The sequence below is a fragment of the Chenopodium quinoa genome, unplaced genomic scaffold (assembly GCF_001683475.1).
Source record: "Chenopodium quinoa cultivar QQ74 unplaced genomic scaffold, ASM168347v1, whole genome shotgun sequence".
NCBI classification, from domain to species: Eukaryota; Viridiplantae; Streptophyta; class Magnoliopsida; order Caryophyllales; family Amaranthaceae; genus Chenopodium; species Chenopodium quinoa.
The window spans coordinates 289,144-309,814 of record NW_018745454.1 but is presented as its reverse complement, the minus strand read 5'-3'; the positions used below and the strand labels follow the sequence as shown (position 1 = coordinate 309,814).

Here is a 20,671-nt window from a genome sequence, read left to right as displayed (position 1 = left end):
CAAATGCACAAAAAAAGTTAATGCTAAATTTGAACAAAACAGAGAATGTTAATAATGAAGGCGAAAGATGTCCATTAACACTGTCACTAGAAAAATACTGCTATAAAACATGATATTGAGAAAAAATATATCATTTTAATCAAATTAACCCATTTCTAATGCTAGAAAAACACCCCATGTTTATCATCAAGATAAACCGGGCGCCTTCTATTGAGAGAGGAACAAATTACATTAACTGAGTTTTTGTGATTTTGAATTTTTGTAAGGTGAACATAAATGAGTGGGTTGTTCCTGTTGTTTGCTTAGACGTTAATATGTATATTTTTATTATTTTCACTTGATAATGGTATCAAAATTGGTATATTTAATTAAGGTCACTTTAATGTTATACTCCGTATTTGGTAATTTAATTTTTATCATGTAGTGTATGATAAGAGGTACCATTACTAACACGTGGTGGATTGACTTGAAATGTTACACATTTATTGATGTATAGGTATATATAAGCGTGTGCACTAAGACCGAAGATTAATAGTTGTCATTGGTAATATATACGTTATCTTCACCATATAAAGATTATATTCAATGAAAATTATTTCGAGAAAATACTAGTTGAATATGATAAAAAAAAACATATTAAGGGGTATTTTGGATATATTTTACAAAAGGGTAAGATTGTACTTTTTTCATGACTGATATGGATACAATGACATATCATGAAATTCACTTAATGGCTACCTACCAAACAAAGTTACAACGTAACGTTTGTTTGCTCCATTAAAGTACTTCTTCCTCCTTCATCTTCCTTATAATTTTTTTCCTAATTTCCACGATTTTCAACAACATATTCGGAAAGCAAAGCAAAGAACACTGCTTCAATGGAGGACATGGTAAACTCTACTCTTTGGGGTTGACCATGCCCTTAATTTAACCCTCTATTCATAGGGTTTTCGTTTAATTTGGCGGCGAAGCCGCCGATAATGGTGATGTTCTCGATGGGTGGAGTTGAGATGGTATTCGCAAAGCGGTTCATATTTGGTTCGGGTGGTAGTGGTTCTGTGGTCGCTATTGATGAATGAATGAAGCTTTATCACGGAGTTATTTCATTGTTGGCTTAGTTAAATGACACACCTTGCCACACAACAGTAAATGACAACATACTCATGAGTTGACAATTAATACCGTTTGACTTATTTACAAAATAACCACTTGATAAACGAATAACGTTTATGAAATATATCAAGTGGGGCGTTCTCATCAATAATTTCATTTCAATTAAGATTATTTCACTTTGGTAAAAATACTTTTTAATCAAGGAAAAATGTAAACTAATAATCCTACCTTTAATCGGTCTTCCACAAACAATCCCACCTTTAGAGATTCCAGAAACAATCCCACCTTTGATAGGGATCTTCCACTAACAATCTCTTCTACGACCACCAGCCACCATCGTGGTCACCCCAACCCTCACCCTTTACCGCCACCTCCACCCATTAGGCCACTACAAAATTCCAACCACACGGACACCCATCACCACCCCCCAAAACCCGAGCCAAGCCCAAATGACACCACCCACAACCCCGAAAACACCTTTGACTGCCCCGAAAACACCATCCACAGCCCCGTAAACACCCACAGCCCCGAAACATCACCGACAGCCCTGAAAACACCACCCACAGCCCCCCCAAAACACCACCCACAGCCTCGAGAACAACACCCTCAACCCCGAAAACACCACTGACTGCCCCGAAAACACCATCCACAACCCCGAAAACACCGCTTACAGCCCCGAAAACTCCACCCACAGCCCCCTAAAACACCACTAACACCCCTGAAAAAACCACCCACATCCCCAAAAACACCACCAATAACTCCGAAAACACCACCCACAACCCCAAATAACTCCTCTTGGCCCTAAAAACTCAACCCTTAGCCTGAAAAACTCCACAAAAACCACCCCATGAAACCCACCTATACAAAACCCACCACCCCCACGAAACCCATGCCTACAGCCCCACAAAACCCAAGCACCACCCCAACGAAATCCCACCCCCACGAAAAATCTCAAAACTCCAGGTGTTCGAATTACATCAACGTTGAACTCCGGGATTGTGCGAAATTGATGGTCGTGGAAGGGGTGTGCGACTGGTGGTGTTTTCAGGGTGGTGGTTGCCGGGGAATGCAAGGGCGGGGATGGGGAGAGGAGTGCAGTGCAGTGGCAGCGCTGGGCTAGTGGCGGGGCTGGGGGTTTTGTTTGTTTTTTTTTTTTTTTTTAATTTTAAAATTAGATTTGTTTTTTTTTTAATTATTAAAAATCAGACTAAACCTATTATCGGTTACCAAATCAATCTAACCGGTCAGGGATTGTTTTTTTTTTGACAATGGAAGATAGGAGCAAAACGTGGGATTGTTTCTAGAATTTCAAAAGGTGGGATTGTTTGTGGAAGACCAACTAAAGGTGGGATTAATAGTTTACATTTTTCCTTTAATCAATGAAAATCAATAACTTTAACACAATATAGAAATAATAACAATCCATAAAATTAATTTCAACATGTAAAATTAATTTAAATTCAACGAAAATAATTTCAATTATAAAATTAAAAAAAAATATGTTACTTCCATGACATATGTTGCTTAGAGCATGTACAACGGTGAGTCAGTACCCTCCTCAGAACTATCTCTCACTTTTTTTGAGTTAGCTTACCATTGAAATATCTGACTCATTACTTACTCACAGTATGAGGTAGCAACGTCTGAAGCGGCACTGAGTATGAGCGTGAGTTGCTGACTTTCTAAACCAAAGAATCTGGTTTTTTTTAGGTCCAATTATCACATGACACTTGTCATGAATATTGCAAGTTGTGTTTGATGTTTGCTATCTGTGTTTGATGTTTGCTGTAGAATGCAACGACTATATTAATTTTTAACAGTTAGTATTGCTATAATGCTCCAACGGTAGTTTCTCACTTCATTTAAACATATTTCCAAAAAATAATTTCACCAACGGTATAATTATAATTTTATCTATAAATAGAGCCTAATATTGATATAGTTTCTCACCCTTAAAATTTCACTCTTCTTTTTTTCATTATAAAAATAATTTGTGATTATGGATCTTAATAATCCTAATTACGGAAGTGGTTCCTCTCAAAATAATCCAAATAACCAATCTTCCAATTCTCCAAATTTTCAAAGTAATTTTCATTTTGATCCAAATAACCCTTATAATCCAAATGCTCAAAGGATGTTATTTTATAACATTCCTAACCAACCAACGCATCCAAACCAACAATTTGTACAACAATTCCCAAATCAATTTCCAAACCAAAATTACACCCAGCAATTCTCAAACCAATTTTTAAACCAAAATTTGCAACAAATTCCCCAAAATTATCCTTCTGGTTTTATGTTCCCAATGTCGCAACATTAGGGTGAGAACCAAATAATTCAAAACAGTCCAGCAACTCCCGAGGGAGAAAGAAGCAGTAACTTAACCCCACCCGATGCCTAGGGTTTAACAACAAGCCAATGATGATGCTGATGGTGTTGGTGATGATGATGTTGTTCAAGGTCCCCACGGGAGTAACACTAATGTAAGGGCAGAAAAATGGGGTGCAAAAGAAGATGATGCCCTCGTTTCGGCTTGGGTAGAGCGTGCAGTTGGAGATCCAGAGACGGCAACTGATCAAAGTTTGGCGGTAATGTGGAGGAACATAAAATCCCTTTATGATCAAGCTAGAGAAGAAAATCCATCCACCATGCGCCCTAGAACTTTAAGATCTATTAAAAGTCGGTGGGCAAGAATAAATAAAGATGTGAGTATATGGGTTGGTTGCTATAGTGAAGCAAAAAAAAGATATATGAGTGGTACCAACACTCATGATGAAATGACCGAAGCTCGTGAAATATATAGAGGAACATGTAATGTTTCACGCTTTGGTTTAATTGGTTGTTGGGAGATGTTGAGAGAGTTAGACAAATGGAAGCCAATAGCCCTGGATTTACCTTCTAGTGATGGTGGCAATTCGAAAAGATTAGAGCCAGATACTCCAACTGATGAAGGTCCAAAAACTCATACTCGTCGTCGTCGTCCTGACGGGGTGAAAGCATCTAAAAGAAAAGGTAAATCTGTTTTCAATTCTGGAATTCAAATTGGTGGTAGTTCTGAAATTAAAAATTTAGAGTCGTTTACTCAAGCCCTATCAGAGATGAATGTAATGAAAGGTCAACACAAAGATGTTGATGAAAGGCGAATTGATGTAGCAGAACGTATGCTAGAGTGTCAGAAGGAGCGAGATGCCATCAAAGCTCGGAAGAAACAAGAAGAAAAAAGGTTCAAGCTATTTAGTGTCCTTCTTGCAAAACCAATTCTATCTAAAGAAGAAAAAGAAATATATCTAAAATTAAAGCAAGAATTTGCACATCTTCTAGGCTAGTTTAAATATCAATTAAGGTAGTCAAACTACATGTGTATTATTCTAGTTTTAATTGATGTAATGTATGTTACTTATGTTGCTTTAACAATTTCCTTTGTAATATTTTGTTGTTTTTTCTTAATGCATTGAAGTAAATGTTTTAATAAAATATAATTGCTCTTTGTTTATTACCCAATAAATTATATCTTGTAAATAATAATAATATAAAATTAGCTCAATAATGAGAAATGTTGTAAAATATGACCGACATGCAATGCTACATTGAAATGTCACATGTTGACAAGAAATCTGTAAGCAATAATATCAGAGAATCTCATCTTTTACTGTTTTGTGTACCCATACATTGAATTGTCATACAAAAGAAATCTACAAACCTTATCAGAAATGTAATCTTTTTGAGTTGTTTATCCATTCAACGAATTACCAATGTAGAAAATATGTAATTCATTTATATATTGTATTATTTTTGTAGTTTTTATTTCAAAAATTAGAAAAAAAATTGTTTCAATTTACATACATAAGTGATTATTAATATTGTACTATTTATAATGACTATTAATATTGCACTAAAGAATGTCTAACTTTTTTTAATTAATTATGTAAGTTCAAAAATTACAAATAAATAATAGAGATTAATACATGTTTTAAAAAATATAAAATAAAACAAGAGTGAGAAAGAGAAAATGATGGGGTAGTTAGGAGAGAGAATGGTGAGTAACCTCACCATTGTAGATAAATAAATAAGGTGACTCACACTAGTAGCTTATGATAGTGGAAGGTGAGGTGAAAGATGATTTGGAAAATAAATAAATAAAAAAATAGTTGAAAGTGAGGTGGATAATGGTGAGTAACCTCACCAATGCTCATGCTCTTATGCCTCTCATAATAGGGTTTTTTTTTTTTTTTTCAAACAAAGAAAAGAAAAAGATTACTGAAAAAGTGGTAAACAAATGCGGAAGCACGATTAAACTGAAATCAACGAAAATGGAATCGGAAGAAGGATCATCTTCATCTTCTTCACTACCAATTCAAAATCCGCCATTAACGAGCACTGAGATTTATTCAGTAGAGAAAGCATTGAAAAGCTTGGAGCAAAGCAATCCATGGATTCAACAAGCTATTCAACAAGCTTTTCTTGTTCAGGAGACCGTCGAACAATCCTTCGATTCCACCATTGCTGCTACTCGTTCTCGTCTCTCTCAAATCCGTTCTACCTCATCTGCTCATTTCCATCAAACACTGGTTAGTCTTATTTCTCGAATTCTAATTTTATGTGTAATTTTGTGATTAGGTTTTGTGATGAGATTAGGGTTTGAATGCAGGAGTCAGTTAAGGATTTGAAGGCGGAATATGATGCTTATGAAGCTAAATTCGTTGGCAAAGTCAAAGGTTTGAATTTTTGTGATTGAAATTTTGTTGATGGGTTTAATTTGTGTTTAGGGTTGATAAAGTTTTGGCTGTTTAGTTCAATTTTTAGTTGCTTAATTTGTTTGTTTTGTGGGTTTGAATGCAGAGGGTGCATTGGTTGCGGCTTCACATCCATTTATTGCTACTGGAGCTGTTACTGGGCTAGGTTTGTTGGCACTGCCAGGTATGCCAAAGTTTGATGCTGGAAAATCGAGTTCTATGTGTGATTATTGGTGTTTTGACGGACTGTTGTTTGAATTGCCGTGGTTTTTTGTAAGCTAGTTTGGATGTGGAATGTGATTGTTATGTTTGGTACTTTTTCAGTTGTTTTCATGGCTAGGATATTGAATCATGGGACTGATATTTTATGTTTTGTCTGATGGCTATGTTATTACGACTGTTGATGTGATAGATAATGCGTGGTCAAAATGAAAATGCCGATAAAGGATGCTTTACTTACTCCTTTCCTGAACTAATGTTGTGAATCAGAGATGCTCTAGTGTTCTGATATTACTCTATAATACAAACTGCATCAAACTTCTTTGACATATGCGGCATATGAGTAAAACAAAGAAGACAATATAGGATTTTCATATGGACTTTATTGTATAGCATTAATCAGTGGCGAATACGAAGTATTATGCTTTTAGCTGAATTTCTTAATAGTTTCACAGGGGACTCTATTTTATGATTTTGTTTCTATGTTAGAATGTGAGGTTCTAGGGAATTTTAAACATGTGGTCTGCTTGTACAGTAGAGGACTTAGCCCTCTTATTGTTCACTTTGTGTCTTTATCTTCTTAGGTTTAAGGAGAGTGAGGGATAGCTCAAGTGGTTAGAGCTCCCCTCCCGATTCCAGAGAAGATAAATGGTTGACACATAGATAAAGGCAGGTTCAGTCTACTGGGAGTCCATATATGGTGGTTGTGACGTGTGAGAAGAGGGATATATATTGGCTTGAATTTTAATGGATTGAATGTTTTACCCATTATTTTTGGTGGGGGATAGAGGTGGCTGCATGATGAGTTTTATGAAATTATGCAGAAGATAGAATTTACAGCGGTGAATGTTATGGCCGGCAGTTTGACATTGGTTGTAATCCCTCAAGACTAAAATCAAGAATTACAGACATTATTTCATAGCAGAGTGCCAAAGTGTTTGAGTGAGTGCTTGATGGAGAGGGTATGGCATTATGTGATTTAATAGCAAATTGATATAATGACCATGAATTCCAGACATTACCTAGCAAGGCACTTTTGTTTTCAAATTCATCAGGTAATTCAGGGCAGAGAGTGCAAAGGTTTTTGAGTGAGTGCTTGTGGAGGGGTAATGCCAATATTTGATTTTAGGTTGTGTGAGCAAAATAGTAAAAAAGGAGCTAATTGGGTGGCAGTCATCTTTGAGTTTAGATGGACTTGTTTTACTTCCCATGGGCATTACCCAGTGACTTTCAAGATAGAAGGCTAGTCCAGATGTATCTATCACCAAAACATCATCAAATTCACTAGGTAATGTCCAATTGCCCATTGAAAGGAAAATTAAAAAGAATTATGGCAATGGAGGATAAGAGGTCATCGTAAGGTAGCAAGATGATAAATGTTAATATTTTTTTTTTTTTTTTGAACGGTGATAAATGTTAGTATGATACTGTGATACCTCTTCTTATATTTATCCATTATTCATACATGGAGAAGAATGTTGATTGTACTTGAAAAGGGTATTTGAGGTGTTATCCTTAGAGTGGGATATACATACTATTAAGCTGATGGATAGTCTGTGGTATGTTCTCAGGGATTAATTAATATTAAACTGAAATGATGGATAAGACGATAAACTCTAAATACTATTTATTTTCTAATCAGAACTGTTTGAAGTACTTGGTGGCAGGGATATTGATCTTGCTTGATTTTTATAGCATGTAATGAGGTGTTAACGTTGATGAAAAAAAAGAGGCATTATGGCATTGTTTAAAATTCAACTTTGAAACACTTGGGAATCTTGGGAAGTGACAAGGTCTTGTGCCTAGATTGATTAGGTGGGTAAAGATTTGCAATATGTTACTTGTTTTTAGGCTTGATTTTTGGCAGCTTAGGGACTGCTTGGCATCACTGCAAAATTTTGAGTTTGTGGACTACTATCTATGGTACCTGAACTAGTTATGTTAATTTTGAAAGTTGACAACAAAATCTATGTTTACTATGTATAAATCTTTCTTCTAGTCAAATATCTGAACATTCAGTACTCGCAATGATATTGAACAAGCCTTTAGGAGCTGGTTTGATGCTTTTAGAGTGGTTTAGTACTTTGAGAGTCTTGGGGAGAAGGAACCACTTGATCTTTTCCTGCAAAGTTTTTGTTATGTTAGTTCTGACTGTTAAGCTGATGAAGATAGTCTAATTAACATAATAGTTCCTTTTGAGATAGAATTTATAACTACTAGAATTGAACTTATGTGAAATTTATTCTTCTGATCCAAGTAAAATTCTATATGATGTACACTTGTATGTTTTTCAAGCATTAATGATTTTATAAACTTTTTGTGAATTCTTTCACATTATATATGGCATGATTTAGTCCTGACTGAATTTTTCTGTAGTAATTCGTATATTGCTTGAATCAAATAGTAGCAAGACCTGGACTGGTAGTGTTCCATAATACAATGTATCTAACTAGTGAACTACACATGTTCCGAGGTCCAGGTAGTTGCAATGTATTCCCATAATTTGCTACATCAATACATATGGCTGCTTGTACCTAAGCTACATTACATATTTAGATATGTTTTCAGATTAAGGGTTTTCTTCTTCTTTATTTCTGGCCAATATGACTTTGAGCATGCTTCTTGCAGCTCCAAGGCGTTTTTTGTACTATAAAACCTTGCGGCTATTTTCTACTGAAGAGGTGAGCGTTTGTATAAAGTCGGATTTGTTTACTGACATTTGACTACTACTTCATAGTAAGCATAGGTTTTATGTTCATCAATTTTATTAATGTTGCTCAGGTGAATTTTTTGCTATACGAGCCTTGTAGTCACTGCAGACTTTTACTTCATTCCCTGATGAACAATGTTTGCCCAATGTTACTTTGTGCAAACATTGATCTCTTCACATGGAGGGATTATAGCTCCCAAAAAGTGCTTGCATCATTATGTTTCTTTCCATGGCTTTGTTAGTCGTATAAACCAAAATTTTAGTTCTTAATAAAAATTAAAACTAGTGGTGTAATTAAATGTCACAGCTTAAATTCAAGTGTCATATCTTTTGTTTTATTTGTACATTTGTTTGCTGGGTGCTGGGTGTTGGCTAATCATGGGGTAGGCACTCTAAGAAGCTTTTTAAGCACTTTAGCATCCTTAGATTATTTTGTCCTGCGAGAGGAAGGACTCTTGATGCATTTGCACACTGTAATTGTGTGCAGGCCTTGATATCTCGTGCTGATGAAAAAGTGAAAGAGCTGAAGCAATCATTTGAACGCTTGAAAGCTGCAACTGAAAAGCTAGAGGTAACATTTCGTGTTTTCTTCCTTATATTTTTTGTTTGGGGTTGTGGTCTCGTAAAAGAAACTAACTTTGGGAAAGCTGAAGGTGTTATAAACAACAACCAAGCTGAAGATGCTTTTAAAGATTAGTTAGGGGTGAAATTGCGCATCTGTAGACCTCCCGAAACTCTCTACACTGATAGTTAAAATTCTGGGTTGTTAAGTTGAGTTGAAGCTTTATCTTTCTTGCGTTCCAAAGAACGGGTGCATCACAAACTTTTTCATCTGTAAGAAAATTTTCCCTTGAGAGGGTTTGCTGTGCAGGTCACTCTGATATTCTGAACCATTTACGCATGTGTATATTGGGGCAGGTTATGTGTTTTAGAAAACTGGATATTAAAGGGGTGTCAAATCAATGTTTATTTTTTTTGTAAGTTTCTCAGTATAGTGTGTGTATTTTCAGAAAAGAGCATCACAGGCAGAGGAGGAGATGAAAAGAGGAAGAACTAAACTGAGGTTTGTTTATTGTGTTGCTACTTGAGTGATATGGTTTTGCGTGATCACCTCATTATATATTGTAAATTGTAATTGCAAATCTTATGACAGAAATGCAGGAAATCAGATTAGAAAAGCTGTTAATTCTGCTGATAAGATTGAGAAACAAGCACGCGGTATGGGAGAATATTTCCAGCCTCACCTGAATATATTTACCAGCTTTTTTTCGAGTCTGATATATTTTTTTATGGCTCTACCAGGGTTGAAAGATATCCTTGCAGACCTTCCTGGCAGGGAATCATCTCTATTTAGTTCACAGGTTTGTTTTATTATTTCAAACACATCAGCAATAGTTGGTGTAATCATAAATTTAATTATATTACTTATTCGGTCATTCAACTGTGTAAATTTTGCAGATCAAAAACCTAGTTGCTGAGGCAAAACAGGAGCGAAAAGTACTCACGAAGGAAGTGACAAAGATAAGCAATTACGGGATCTCAATATGAGAGAGCCCTTCTTGGGCTGTGTATCTGACTGCTTGTGAATAATTTGATGGCAGGATTCGAGTGACTGAGAGGGATTAAAACCTCCAGTTTCCTGCTTCTTTTGCCCTATACTTGGAAAGTAAACTCAGTTGATTACCGAAATTTTGTCTCACAGAATATTGTACCAATTGTACATCTGAAGATCAGGATTTGCTTAGAAATATTTCTTACATCAGATATATTCTTTTGTTCTGCTAATGTTGCAACTCTCTGCGGATAATGTGCCTTCAAAAGATTATGCATTGTCATTTTGTTCCTGCCAGAATTTCCTGTGTCCTTACATGGTGCATATAATTTTCCAGACTTCTTTAAAGACTTAGCTATTTTGATAACATGTTTTCTAACACCTTGTAAAATTATCAAAAGGCAAGTTTTTCTTTTACTAATGATCCCACATCAATCTTTACTAAAATTGCAGTTTAGTTATTACTTATTTCAATAGTATAATCACTTATAGCATTAATGGTTTACGGAGTAGTATTTTGTTATTTGTATCATTTATCAGTTTATCGCAATTATTGAACATTAAAATTAGTATTCTGTATTATTTGAAACCCAGAGAGTTTAATATTTTTGTAATTCGTATTATTTGAAACGGAGAGAGTTCATATTTGTAATTCGTATTATTTATCAGTTTATCTAGCGCAATTACTGAACACTAGCATTGGTGCTCCGTGTTATTCGGAACGGAGTGAGTACATTCGCGTTTCTAAGCTGAAAGTGCTCAACCACAAGTTCTAACGGCCATAACTTCTCTTCCCTCCCTTCAGTTATCCCTCTTATCATCTTATGGCCTCAACAATGGCCACAATACTCCATTTTCCCGCCAATTTTCACCCTTCTTCCTCCCTAAAACCCTTCTTAAACCCTAATCAATCAAATCCCTCAATTCCCTCCAAATCCCCTAAATTCTCTCTCTCCTCATCACAATCTCTCTCCGCCAAAACCCACCTTCTCAACCTAATTTCCGATCAAGATCGCGGTCTCAAAACCCAGCAAAACCCTAATCTCCGATCCCAAATTATCGCCGCTATCGATTCCCTCGCTATTCTGGGTAAAGATTTGATCACAACTGATGATTCCCTTTCTGGGACTTGGCGAATGCTTTGGACTACAGAAAAAGAACAACTTTTTTTCATAAAAAATGCCAGTTTTTTTGGTACTCAAGTTGGGGATGTTCTTCAAGTTATTGATGTTGATAATCTTAAGCTCAATAATGTAATTACTTTCCCTCCATCTGGGGTTTTCTTCGTTCGATCGAGTATGGAGGTTGCTTCCAATCAAAGAGTTAATTTTAGGTAATTTCATTGTCTTACCTCCTAATTTTGTTTGGGTTTTCTAGTATTGCTTTAAAGCACATTTCCCTTACTTTAGTTTGTTAGATGTTCATGTTTGTGTAAAGAAATAGAAGGATATTAGTAGGATTCATAAAATTCGTAAAGGGAGCCGCAAAGAGCACTGATGTACGATATGAACCCGTAAGACTTTAACCAACTAAACTAGTTGGCCTCCACAAATGCATTCATGTTATTAACTATCTTGTTAATTTTGTATTCCTAACCAGTCCTGTGCAATATACATTATAGGAATTATACGCTTTTGTAATGTTTGTGTGACATGGGTTTTTCACAGATTTACAAGTGCAGTATTGCGAGGAAAAGATTGGGAGTTTCCTTTACCACCATTTGGGCAGGGATGGTAAGTGTAACTTTAGCACATGATGAACTTATATATAGCTGTTGAGCATTCACATTTTCAGGGGATGCTTATTAGAATTTTTATGAAATGAATTGTAGCATTCCATTGTATGTGCATGATGCTCATACAGTCATACCTTTCGTAATACAATAAGATTTTGTTGAGTGTTGGATTTCAACTATTTGAAGGAAATTATATTGGGATTCGAGGCTGTCATCGATCATCTATAGTCGAGTCTGTTAAGAATTGTTGATTTAAGCTACTTGTTTCATTACCTAGATTATTTACAATTACTTTCTGATACTATTGTATGGCTCGATGGCTGCATTTCTCAACCAAGAAGCCTTTTATTTTCACTCTTTTCAGGCAATACATTGCCCTTGATCATCCTATTTAAACAAGTTACAAAAGTTGTATGTCCTCCAGTTTTATGTATTGGCAAGTGATATTCTAGTTTCTATTCTTATATCTTGTATGATTTCTAAATGAATTAAAGCTATAGATTAGATATACTTATGTGCCTTCAAATATCACTATATCAGTGCCGCTTTATTTAAATTGAAATAGGCTTCACCCTTTAGGATTACAACTAATGTGATCGATGAGTTGCAATGGCACTGTTTGGTAACTTTGTAAGGTCCTAAATTAATCGGGAAAAGTATCTGCAAAGTGGCTTTAGTGAGGTTCTGATCCCACCTATAAATTCTTCTTGTTTATTTGTTCTCTGGCATCCCACTGTTAATTGCCTTAGTGATGTACTCCGTACTACTGTTTAGAGCGCTTTAAGATTTGTATTGGCAGGCTTCCTCGTCACCCTTTTTTCATACAGAGTGGGGGAGAGAGATAGGTTGATGGATGTACGGTTGATTAATTGGATCTGTTGACAACAGATTTTGAGGAGGAAATTTGTCTATCTGTTTGCATCTTTTTTTTTTTTGGTTCCTTTTCTCTAAGATATTGCATTTTCTTTACTCATGAATAACACCTACATAGGATTTCTACAGTTTTGTTTTTGGAACTAGGAATAGGGAAAGTATACTCATATAGACTTCTTCAAGTGGGTGTAAACTGTAAAGAGGAATATTATCATAGTGAGAAAGGTCAGATTTTTTTTTTTATTAGAGTAAGGAATACTGGAAATTACTGTATCGAGAACATTTCTTTTCTGCTTGCTATAGATTCTGTTATACAACTAGTGATGTGTGAGTGCTTCACTGACAGCCTGAAGCTAATTTGTAGTTCTGAGATGATTTTGCTGAAAGCTCTTAAAGACTTTGAATGATCTGTAAGAAAACAAGACGACACAGATTTCAGAAGTCAGTTGAATACTGAGGCTATGTTTAGATTACAATTATAGATGAAAGGGAAGGGGGAGGAAAGGGAGAATAATATGGGGTAGGCTGCAGAAGAAAGAGAAGAATTTACTCTTCTACTTAAAAGACACAAAAGATGATTAACAGGGTAGGAATGTACCTTCTGTCCAAATCTTTTCGACTTTGGAAGGTTTTGGTTTTCTTAATTAGAAGGAAAGGAAATGTTATATTGTTCTGTTCCCTTCCCTCCACTCCCTTTTCCTGACCTAACTTCAAAACAAGGGAAAAATGGGTGTTTTAATGTTCTTTTGTTCAGATTCCTCATCTGAATATTGTTATTTGTAGTGACTAAAATTTTCTTAGAAAGATGGATAATTAGGTCTGTACTCTGTAGATTGTCAAACCAGACAATATTGTCTTATGTTAGCAAGTCACAAAGTACCTTTTATCTTCTAGGACATTTTGGAGTGACTTCACCAATTTTTCCTTCTTACATCTTATGGTATCTTTAAGCCTTCATTAAGATTCCCTTATCTAAACATGTTTTAAATAGTTTTAAAGTGACTAATATGCTCTTAAAAAGATGGATAACCTGGTCTGTTGATTCTCCAGCCAGACAATTTTGTCTTAGTTTATAAGCTACAGAGTACCTTTTATCTTCTAGGACTTTTTGAAGTGACTTTTACCACTTTTCCTTCTTACATGTTATTTTATCTTTAACTCTTTAAGCCTTCACTGTATGCTTTAACGCAAATTAAAGATAAAGTCATAAAGGTATGTTTAATTTACAAGAACTACTATCAGAGAATTTTTGTTTTACCTTTTGGAGTATATACAGTTATTCTACATAATTGGTTTTATACTTATATCAATATGTCTTCCAGGTTTGAATCCGTTTATTTGGATGATGACATCCGAGTTGCCAAGGATATACGAGGAGATTACTTAGTTGTCGATCGAGCTCCTTATGAATGGAAAGAATAGAGGTCCAAAAACACTAAATTGTCAACTTGGCGTGGTTTCATTCCATGCTGCATGACTTCTTGTAATCCTTACTACTCTGCTTTACTGTAAGTTTGTATTTCTTCTAGGAAAGGAATTCTGTAAATAATGTAAATTTAATTATTTCAAGTACTGATGAAATGGTTAGCATATCAGCTGGAGCTTCACTTGAGCTAGATTTCACTTTCAACTGAGTTGTCACAGGTCTTGCAGAGATCCTTTAATTCCATTCTGTATACCATCTTTGGTCATGTTGGCTAGTTAAAATGTTCAAGTACTGATAACGTATTATGACGGCTTCATTATGCTCATACTCTTTGAAATGTAATGATGATGATGGTAAACAGAATGGGATAAGGCATCCTTTAACATAAAATCGACCTCACTTAGCTCTCGAATTCTGGTAGGGGTGGGGAAGAGGGGACCATTAGGTGGATGTTTGTGTTAAATTTGTGGACACTTAGACTTGAGAAAAAAGTTCTAATCAGGTTGTGGTGGAACCCTAATCCGTCGGTAGCCATATGTGCAATTTATACAGGTTATGAATGAATTTTCCTGAGATATCGCTTGTCAGATCTGATTCTACGGTCCCTCCTCGAGTTACTGTCAGCATCCTGATAGAACCTCTACAGTACAACGCTATTCAGACAATCTACAATGTCATGGTTATGGTGACATTATTTGTATAGTTAGTATATGCTTTGGTGGTTAGTCATATTTGGCTATTTGCATGAAAAAGGTGTGGGGAAATAAGGACCCAGACAACAACAAGAAGAAGCATTCTTACTTTATTTTTTTTTTCCTGGTGTAATATGGCCTGCAGTATAAATCATTTTCCCCACCACTCCCAAAGCTATTGGGGGGTTGCTTAATGCCTATGTTTTAGTGTGCATGTGCTGTGGGAGTCATGCTGATTGACCAGGCATTTGGGGCCAGGGATCTTACGTGGTTGTCAATCTTGTTTGGTTTGTTTACTGTCCTTTTAAGGTTATGTTTGTTTGTAGGTACGTGTACTGCATTATTGCATTGGTATTTACAAGTGGCGAGTAATAATGTCCATATAATATCTAAATACAACGGGTTTAAAGAACGTTTATGTAGTGTGTTTATTTTTCAACAAGTATGAATTTATTAGATCTCATTTATAAGCTATAAATGTCGTTAGAAATATTTTTTTTAGATAATATCGATAATTTGCTAAAATGAGAAAAACCAATCAAAAGTCTATTAAAACTCAATAGAAAGATTAGAAAGATTAAGGTAGAACTTTTGTTTGGTTCACTCAAGCTTAAGTAGTTAAGTAGCAACCTCGGCTCCAGGCCTCCAGCACCAAGCTTCTAATCAAGTTTTGTATAAAAATACAATCTTCATAGCATATATAGGTAGATAATCAAGAGAAATACTAGCTATCTTTCTAACATATTTTGCTCAACTTTTATCTTTGTGTAACATTTTAAGTTTTAACTTCAACAATTTTTGCTTGACTTATAAATCAATAAAATGTTTAAATTTACATTTACCTATTTAATTTTTTTTTATGGTGTTTTGTTTGACGAATATCATCTAGCTAATAAATACTACAAAACCTTCGTCCCTCTTTGATGTTTCTTGATATTTGCTTCATTCTCTTATTTGTTAATCGTAAATTACAAGTTTACAACCTTAGAACATTTTACCTTGTTTCTTAAAAAGGTAAACTTTATTTTAGGAGGCAGTTGTAAGAACAAATGGAGTAGTTTTAGTTGATCCAAGCTTAGGTGGCTTGAGTGTTAGTTAAGATCTCCAAGCACATCATTAATTCTTGATTTTTTTTTAATTTAATTATTTTTTTTCCCTTCCATGATGGGTCAAAAAAAAAAAAAAAAAAAAAAAAAAAAAGGCAAGAAAGAATAAAGTTGACAAATAATAATTAATAATAAAAAAAAGCTAAGAAACATAAAGAAGAACAACTATGAATGCATAAATGACAGATGTCAATTCACCAAGAAATGATACATGTTGTCGTGTAACTATTACTAGTATAGTGTATAGTGATAGGGTACTATTTTTTCTTTGTGATGATGTGAGGTTATTAAATTTTGCATTTATATGATCATAGACTTTTTTATATTCTTATTTTTACTGCTTATTATGAAATGAAATCATCATTCATAATTTCATTCGTACTAATTATATATGATCTGCTCCAACCATATTTGTAAGTGGGTTTGACTATGCATGACAAAGTTGTACTACTATTAGTCGTGTTCTACTACTAGATTGATTAATCTAAGTGGGGGTATCTTACTGTCTTAATGCTTTTGTCTTAGACTTTGGCCTACATAGATCCTCCTCTTTATCCACTCGCGACCATTGTGTCTATTGGGGAGAGAGCTAGCTAAGCCATTTATTCAAATAAGATTATTCTGCTTTAACTGCAGCTGTATTGGGATGATAAGTCATTTAGTTAAGTCGGATCAAAATCGACTCAAAACTAGTCATATATTATCATATTTAAGTATATTATAAATTGGACATGCTTGTCATAGAGTTGTAGACACATTTTAGTTCATTTATTTGAATCTTGTTACTATTGTCTGATCTAGATCTATCTTTAAGTTCTTGATTTGTGGCTTAAGAATACATTTTTAACAGAATTCACCCGTCCCTTTTCATTCATCTGATGTTAACTATACTAAGATTAGTTAATTGATTAACACTGTCAAATTAATTATTATAATCATCTTCCAAATGAAAGAACAACTTCTGTACCTTAACTTATCAAAATAACAACTAAAGATTCTCAGTGTATTTCTAAACTTAATTAATTTGTCAGAAAAACTTCCTGATCTAAGAACAGTTTGCATCATTACCATATGATTGTTGACTTAATTAATGTTCAAATAATGATGCATCTTTAATTGTAAACTCAGATCTGGAATCATCATAATAGCATGATTTAATTGTTGCATTATTATTTTACTTCCACAACAACATATGTTTAATTTGATAGGAATATGAGATACAGATTCCCATAATCATGCTGCAGAGATCCATAGCATCATGTTGTTCTGTCTCCGACTTATATTTATCACATATACAAACTATATAGTATATCTATGTGTTTATGTCATGTTCAATTAAGCATGTTAATTAATTTTTAGCAGAATTGGTGAAAACTGAGGAGACAATATACTTGTTTAGTTCGACATGTACATAGTTATGAATACACAAATGTCTTAGATTTAAAAAGGTTGTGTCTTTTGTTGTAGCCTCTTCCTAGGAATCCAACCTTTAGAGTATATAGTAGAAAAGGGTACTATTATGTCGTCGCTTCATCAAGGGTACGATCATTGATTAAGACTTTCCATTGGTCGTCTTGAGTTTGCTCAGCTCACTGTAAATACGTGCTAAAAACTAATTATAATTTAGATGATTCCGAATAGTAGTAAATCTCAAGGGTGAATGATTTCACTTGAATAAAAGCAAGTTAGACCCCATTCTTTTGACTTTTTGAATCGTTGTGGTATGATATTCTCTGATAAACCCTGCTCTATTCTACTTTGTTTAGTATAAATAAGTTACTACGCTTTGCTCTGAATCTCAAAAGAACATGATCTTTTCCTTAAACAATATAAACAGGCCAAAATTAATCTATAATTGACACAATATAAGTTAAGTAATAATGCTTATAAAAGGTGTTTGTAGAGTCATATATAAAACTACATGCTGCATGCATGGATTATGTATAAATATAAAACCAATCAATCAAAATAGTGTAAGACTTTTGTTATTATTATTATTATTATTATTATTATTATTATTATTATTATTATTATTATTATTATTATTATTATTATTATTATTATTATCATACTAGTACACTAGATGTAAGCCCGCGATGCACGGTTCTACTAAATTATTTTATTTAATTTAAAATTTTGTATATTTATGAAGATCATTCATTAAATATATGGATAAAATTTCTATTATCATAAGATAATTTTTTAATTTTAACACTAAAGTTATCGTTTGTTGTTTTATTTATTTTATGTGACGCTTGAATTTAAAATCTCAAACCTTATTCACTAATTTTGCTTATGTGACAATTTAAATTTTTAATTCAAAAAAAAAATGGCAAATCTCGTTTTTTTTATTGATCAAAATAAGTCTTTTGCCTATGCGTTTATTTAATTTACTCGTTCTGTTTAAAATGTTAGTCTCATTTATAACCGTTTAACTATTAAAAATTATGGAAAATTAATTATATGAGATTTAGTTTTATTCGTCTCAATGATTACATTATTAAAATCAAACTTTTATAATATTTGCTAGGAAGAGATTAAAGATATTTGCGATAAAAAATTTGCATCCATATATATAAAAAAAGATAATTACTACTTAGGTTATGTTTTTTTTAGAGAAGATAATTATTGGTTTTTAAAAATAATTTAAATTTTAATTATTCTATATTCGTTGTTTTTACCCATGTGTCAAAATTCTTAAATCTTATTCGTCACTTTTGCTTAGGTGGCGAGTAAATTTTTTAATTCTAAAATAAATTATTAATCTAATTTTTCATTGGACAAAATAATACCTTTTCTTACGTGGCACGCCAAATGCTCCCGAAAAATGCTTTATATATATATATATATATATATATATATATATTACAATTTAACAATAATATGAATAATAATAATTGATAGATAAGTTTTTATTGATAGTTTTAAGATAGTTTGGTAGCAAGAACGGCTCAAAGCCCAAGAGTGAGGGACAATGCATATCACATATGATCGAGCGTGGTATTTGGATAAGAGAAGGCTAAAAAAGGGAGCAACCGGCCACTCTCACGTCATGCTTATCCATATAACTATGTAATTCATTAATTATCATACCTATTATTTTTATGTCACCACACCAACTTTTCACCAAACTTTAGCACACTAAAATGATGATGCTACTAACAATACTTTGACTCTTCTTAACCTACTTGTATCCTCCCAACAATTTATACCCCTCATTTTCTAAAAAAATTACTACATATATTAAATTTTATGTACTACCTCCGATTTTTTTAGTTGCAACTTTGAAATATTTTATATCTCATAAGTAATACTCTAAAATTACGTACAACTAAAAAAATCAGAGATAATATCTTCATGTATACATAAACCTATTAATAGTCAAATTCATGTAGGTTTTTAAAATTGTATGAGTAAGAAAATTTTGATGTACTCTAATCATATTTTTATAGATAAGTTAAAATCTTTGTGTTGCTTTGTTTTATGTCAACTGAAGTTTTACTCTTTCCACCTTGTTCTTTAATAACACTTTTGTTAAAATTAAACCAAAAAAACTTAAATCGGATCAGATATTATCATAATGATCAATAATAATATGAATCGAATAAAAAAAATATAGTTCAGATAAGATATAAAATATTCATATCAAAATGTAGATAAGACCGGATAGTATGATATATAAGGGAAAGCGAACAAAGCCTAACCTAGCCTAGCTAAGAGATGGGTTGCCTTCCCACCAAGGCAACTCCTTGACTCATAATCAAGAGCAATCAGTCTATGTTCTGAAGTCTAGCCATGAAGATCGATAATATATATGACCAAGTAAAGGGACAAAGTTGACCCAAACATTCATTTTTTTTGTTGACTTAAAAACACTGTATTAACCCCTCCTTCCGCTTTACGAAACTTCCACCTACCCGATTTTTAACCCTATGATAGTCGCATCGAGTGAAAAGTGACGTGATGAGAGTGTTGCATGCAAATTATTTTTACCATTTATGGTAAAAAACTGTTAGCCATATGTCCATATTGTCATTTCTTTTTATATTAATTTCATTATATACTTGGCACATAAATATGCATATAGTCATAGAATTGACAAAATCGATTTGAATTCGGCTTATATATTATAATCCCACATTTGAAACCAATTAGAAATTGAACAAAATTATTGTGAACTGACAGGAATTTATCACAAGTGATGGAAATTGAACTAGTATCTCCGCCTCCAAATATTTGTCCTAGACCATTTTTTACCGTAATATTGTAATCTTAACATTTTAGATTACGTAATAACTAATCTGACCAGTAATATGAATTGAAATTCGATACCGACCTATAAAAATGTTTACAATAAAATAACATGACCTAAACTCAAACCAAAAACAATATTCAACTTACAAAATACTCCGTAACATAATTATTAAACTTTTGAATGATTGTTTAAAGTACAATGACCATAATACTGCATGTTAGTATAAAATCTTTGAACTTGGCTTTATAATATTTTTA

General features: G+C 33.5%; 3 protein-coding genes across 3 annotated transcripts; all 3 read left to right on the top strand.

Moving 5' to 3' along the window:
• Positions 1-3,112: 3,112 nt before the first annotated feature.
• LOC110714297 (glutathione S-transferase T3-like) lies at positions 3,113-4,439 on the top strand. The gene is made up of 2 exons (XM_021892801.1): positions 3,113-3,197; positions 3,574-4,439. Exons 1-2 carry the CDS (start codon positions 3,113-3,115, stop codon positions 4,437-4,439), a joined length of 951 nt encoding a protein of 316 aa, XP_021748493.1.
• Positions 4,440-5,330: 891 nt separating this feature from the next.
• LOC110714165 lies at positions 5,331-10,627 on the top strand. The gene is made up of 9 exons (XM_021892638.1): positions 5,331-5,681; positions 5,762-5,828; positions 5,953-6,030; positions 8,694-8,746; positions 9,263-9,346; positions 9,786-9,838; positions 9,929-9,993; positions 10,078-10,136; positions 10,234-10,627. The coding sequence occupies exons 1-9, from the start codon at positions 5,424-5,426 to the stop codon at positions 10,321-10,323; spliced, it is 807 nt and encodes a 268-aa protein (XP_021748330.1). The 5' UTR covers positions 5,331-5,423; the 3' UTR covers positions 10,324-10,627.
• Positions 10,628-11,023: 396 nt separating this feature from the next.
• LOC110714446 (probable plastid-lipid-associated protein 11) lies at positions 11,024-14,655 on the top strand. Its single transcript, XM_021892960.1, has 3 exons — positions 11,024-11,660; positions 11,995-12,060; positions 14,258-14,655. The coding sequence occupies exons 1-3, from the start codon at positions 11,152-11,154 to the stop codon at positions 14,355-14,357; spliced, it is 675 nt and encodes a 224-aa protein (XP_021748652.1). The 5' UTR covers positions 11,024-11,151; the 3' UTR covers positions 14,358-14,655.
• The last annotated feature ends 6,016 nt before the right edge of the window (positions 14,656-20,671 follow it).

Coding starts and splice junctions, on each gene's coding strand:
- LOC110714297 (XM_021892801.1), top strand. CDS start 3,113: ATGGATCTTAATAATCCTAATTACGGAAGTGGTTCCTCTCAAAATAAT. Junction 3,198..3,573: donor CAATTCTCCAAATTTTCAAA/GTAATTTTCATT, acceptor ATGTTGTTCAAG/GTCCCCACGGGAGTAACACT.
- LOC110714165 (XM_021892638.1), top strand. CDS start 5,424: ATGGAATCGGAAGAAGGATCATCTTCATCTTCTTCACTACCAATTCAA. Junction 6,031..8,693: donor AGGTTTGTTGGCACTGCCAG/GTATGCCAAAGT, acceptor TGCTTCTTGCAG/CTCCAAGGCGTTTTTTGTAC. Junction 9,994..10,077: donor GATTGAGAAACAAGCACGCG/GTATGGGAGAAT, acceptor TGGCTCTACCAG/GGTTGAAAGATATCCTTGCA.
- LOC110714446 (XM_021892960.1), top strand. CDS start 11,152: ATGGCCTCAACAATGGCCACAATACTCCATTTTCCCGCCAATTTTCAC. Junction 11,661..11,994: donor AATCAAAGAGTTAATTTTAG/GTAATTTCATTG, acceptor GGTTTTTCACAG/ATTTACAAGTGCAGTATTGC. Junction 12,061..14,257: donor CCACCATTTGGGCAGGGATG/GTAAGTGTAACT, acceptor TATGTCTTCCAG/GTTTGAATCCGTTTATTTGG.